The sequence below is a fragment of the Halyomorpha halys genome, unplaced genomic scaffold (assembly GCF_000696795.3).
Source record: "Halyomorpha halys isolate HHAL.00 unplaced genomic scaffold, Hhal_1.1 Scaffold560.1, whole genome shotgun sequence".
Classification (NCBI taxonomy): Eukaryota; Metazoa; Arthropoda; class Insecta; order Hemiptera; family Pentatomidae; genus Halyomorpha; species Halyomorpha halys.
Window position 1 is genome coordinate 395,553 of NW_027105487.1, and position 2,673 is coordinate 398,225.

The 2,673-nt window shown below is 33.8% G+C and overlaps 1 protein-coding gene across 2 annotated transcripts in view; it reads left to right on the forward strand.

Moving 5' to 3' along the window:
• The window catches only part of wg (wingless), an 87,480-nt gene extending 85,364 nt beyond the window's left edge, over window positions 1-2,116 (forward strand). For both annotated transcript variants that reach the window (XM_014426234.2, XM_014426235.2), the window contains exon 5: window positions 1,028-2,116. In XM_014426234.2, coding sequence (XP_014281720.1) covers window positions 1,028-1,525 — 498 coding nt within the window. In that variant the 3' untranslated portion in view covers window positions 1,526-2,116. The remainder of the gene's footprint in view (window positions 1-1,027) is intronic.
• Window positions 2,117-2,673: the final 557 nt, after the last annotated feature.

Here is a 2,673-nt window from a genome sequence, read left to right on the forward strand (position 1 = left end):
GCTATATATAGCTATTATTTTGGATCATCCATAATTTTACCTACCTGCATACGTAATTATTTACTTAGATACATCCAATTTTCAAAGCCGACACAATGAGACATTGGACTAATCGTAACTTATATTTAAGAGAGCTTATATTTAAAAAGATCAATCCGCAAGTACTAAAGTTTTATACCATCGCCCAATCTTTATTACTAGGTATCTAACGATTAATCTGAAACATTATTAAATATATTAATTATATATCGTAATTTATGAACTTTTCTAAACCGGGAGAACCTGGACATCTCAAGTAGGTACTGAAAATATTTGTAACTAATTTGTAAGTCATTATCAAGAAAAGTTCCAACTGGACGGGAAGGGAGCCAAGGAGGACGACTAAGGATAGGCCTAGTAATTATACAAGAGGAGCTGGCCGAGGACAGGAGAGAGGAGGCATGCAAATCCCCGGTGACAAGACAATAGTCTAATTGCCGCTACTTGCCTGCCCCACCGTTCACATCACTCAGCCCACCCGCCATTATGTAGATTTTATTAGGCCCAATCACCTGCCACTGTCTTTGTCTTGCCAGGGGTCACTTTCGTCACATACTATCTTACAGACCTCCCTATCCAAAGCTATGGAGTCTACTAGGGACACTGGTGAAAAAAGTATGAAGCATCCTATAAGTTTTTTATAGTTATTATTAAAAAATTAATCATTGCAATCGTACTACACAGAGATTTTGCAAAGACAATTAGTCTTACTTTAATATTAGAAACAATTGATAGTTTTGAAGAGGTGACGTCATAATGTTTTTTTCTTTTTATAAAGAAAACCTATGTATCATTATCAATATCGATTTTTTTTTTGTATTACAAAATATGAAAATATATTTTATTGCTAGAAAATATATAACTAAAACATACCAATAAAAATCTATAATATTAAAAAAAATATATATTTTAGGACTAATCAAATTTCAAATGAAGTTTATATGTTCCATTTACAGTTTAAATTAATTAATGAAATATTCTGTTACAGCACGTTGCAACGGAAATGAGGCAAGAATGCAAATGCCATGGTATGTCTGGTTCATGCACAGTGAAGACTTGCTGGATGAAACTGCCAACATTCCGGGAGGTTGGGGACAACCTGAAGGACAGGTTCGACGGGGCGTCTAGAGTGATGGTGAGCAATGCAGGAAGCCTCCGACCGACAGGCAAGAAGTCGAGGTACAACTTCCAACTGAAACCGTACAATCCTGAGCACAAGCCTCCAGGCACCAAAGACTTGGTGTACCTGGAGCCCTCGCCAGGATTTTGTGAAAGAAATCCACGCTTGGGCATCCAGGGTACGCACGGGCGGCAGTGCAACGACACCTCCATCGGCGTCGACGGCTGCGACCTCATGTGCTGTGGCCGAGGACATCGCACTCAAGAGATCACGGTCGTCGAGAGGTGCGCTTGTACCTTCCACTGGTGCTGCGAAGTGAAGTGCAAACTGTGCAGGACGAAGAAAACGATACACACCTGTTTATAGACTGACCCCTCCACCCTTCCCCATACTCTACACTGTATTGTGTACATGACTGATGTATATATTCCCGTGATGTGTGTGATTGTACAGGCTAGTGAGACATCTCAGAGTCAACAGTATTATTAAGGGTATTTTAATTAGTTTTAAGGCGATGAATTGTTTTTATTTGTGTAAATTATAAATGTACATTTTATTTAATTTAAGGCGGAATATTAATGTATTATTTTTTTTTCCTATCAAAGCGACCTAATGAATTTTTATTTACCAAACCGAGGCACGTATTGTAAATACTTAGCTTTATAGTTCCAGTGTAGCTTATTTATTTATTATTTCGAAAAGAGCATAACGTTGTAAATAAACCCATGTATATTATGTATTAATTATTAAGTTTGGAGAGATTGTTGTAACATATATGAACAATTAAGACTAGTGTAAGCAGATACATAGATTAGAATCGTCTATGAAAAACCTTTTATGACTGATTAGATCTTTATAAATACCTATATGTTCTTTATTTTATATTTCTTTCCTGCGAAATAACATACGTTAAACTGAATTCGTTTTAAGTGAATACAATAAAGTGCTTACGTTTCATTATTATTTATTATTTCCTTCCATTTTTCTCTGATTTCTTGTTTGAATGACTTAACTAAGCCTAGTTCCATTTGATGAAGTTGCGATTTTATTTTTATGATCAAGCATAGGAGAACAAAAAAAAAAAAAAATAAAATAAAATAGAAAGTTATTACTACAATCCTGCTGAATCTTCGATTTAAGTGTTTCAGGTTATTGTCTTATTTCATTCAATTTAAACAACCTAATGTTCTTTAAATTGTAAACTTTACTATTACACCTTATATTTAAACTGGTTATTTATAATAATTTAAAGTACTATAATTGTCTAACGACTTTAATGTTGATTTTATTATCTTTCACTTGAAATAATTAATTTGTATCTATCTTAATAACCTGAAGTGATAAGAACTTACTGATATTTACACTTTAATAGGATAAAAACTAACATTGTTTTCAAGCTTATGAATAAAATGTTCCCGTTTAAATGGCTAGATCTTAGTAATACTTTTCTTTATGACGTTCCTAAATTTTACAAATAAAGTTTACAAATGAAGAAGCATAATTTAATTTTTAGT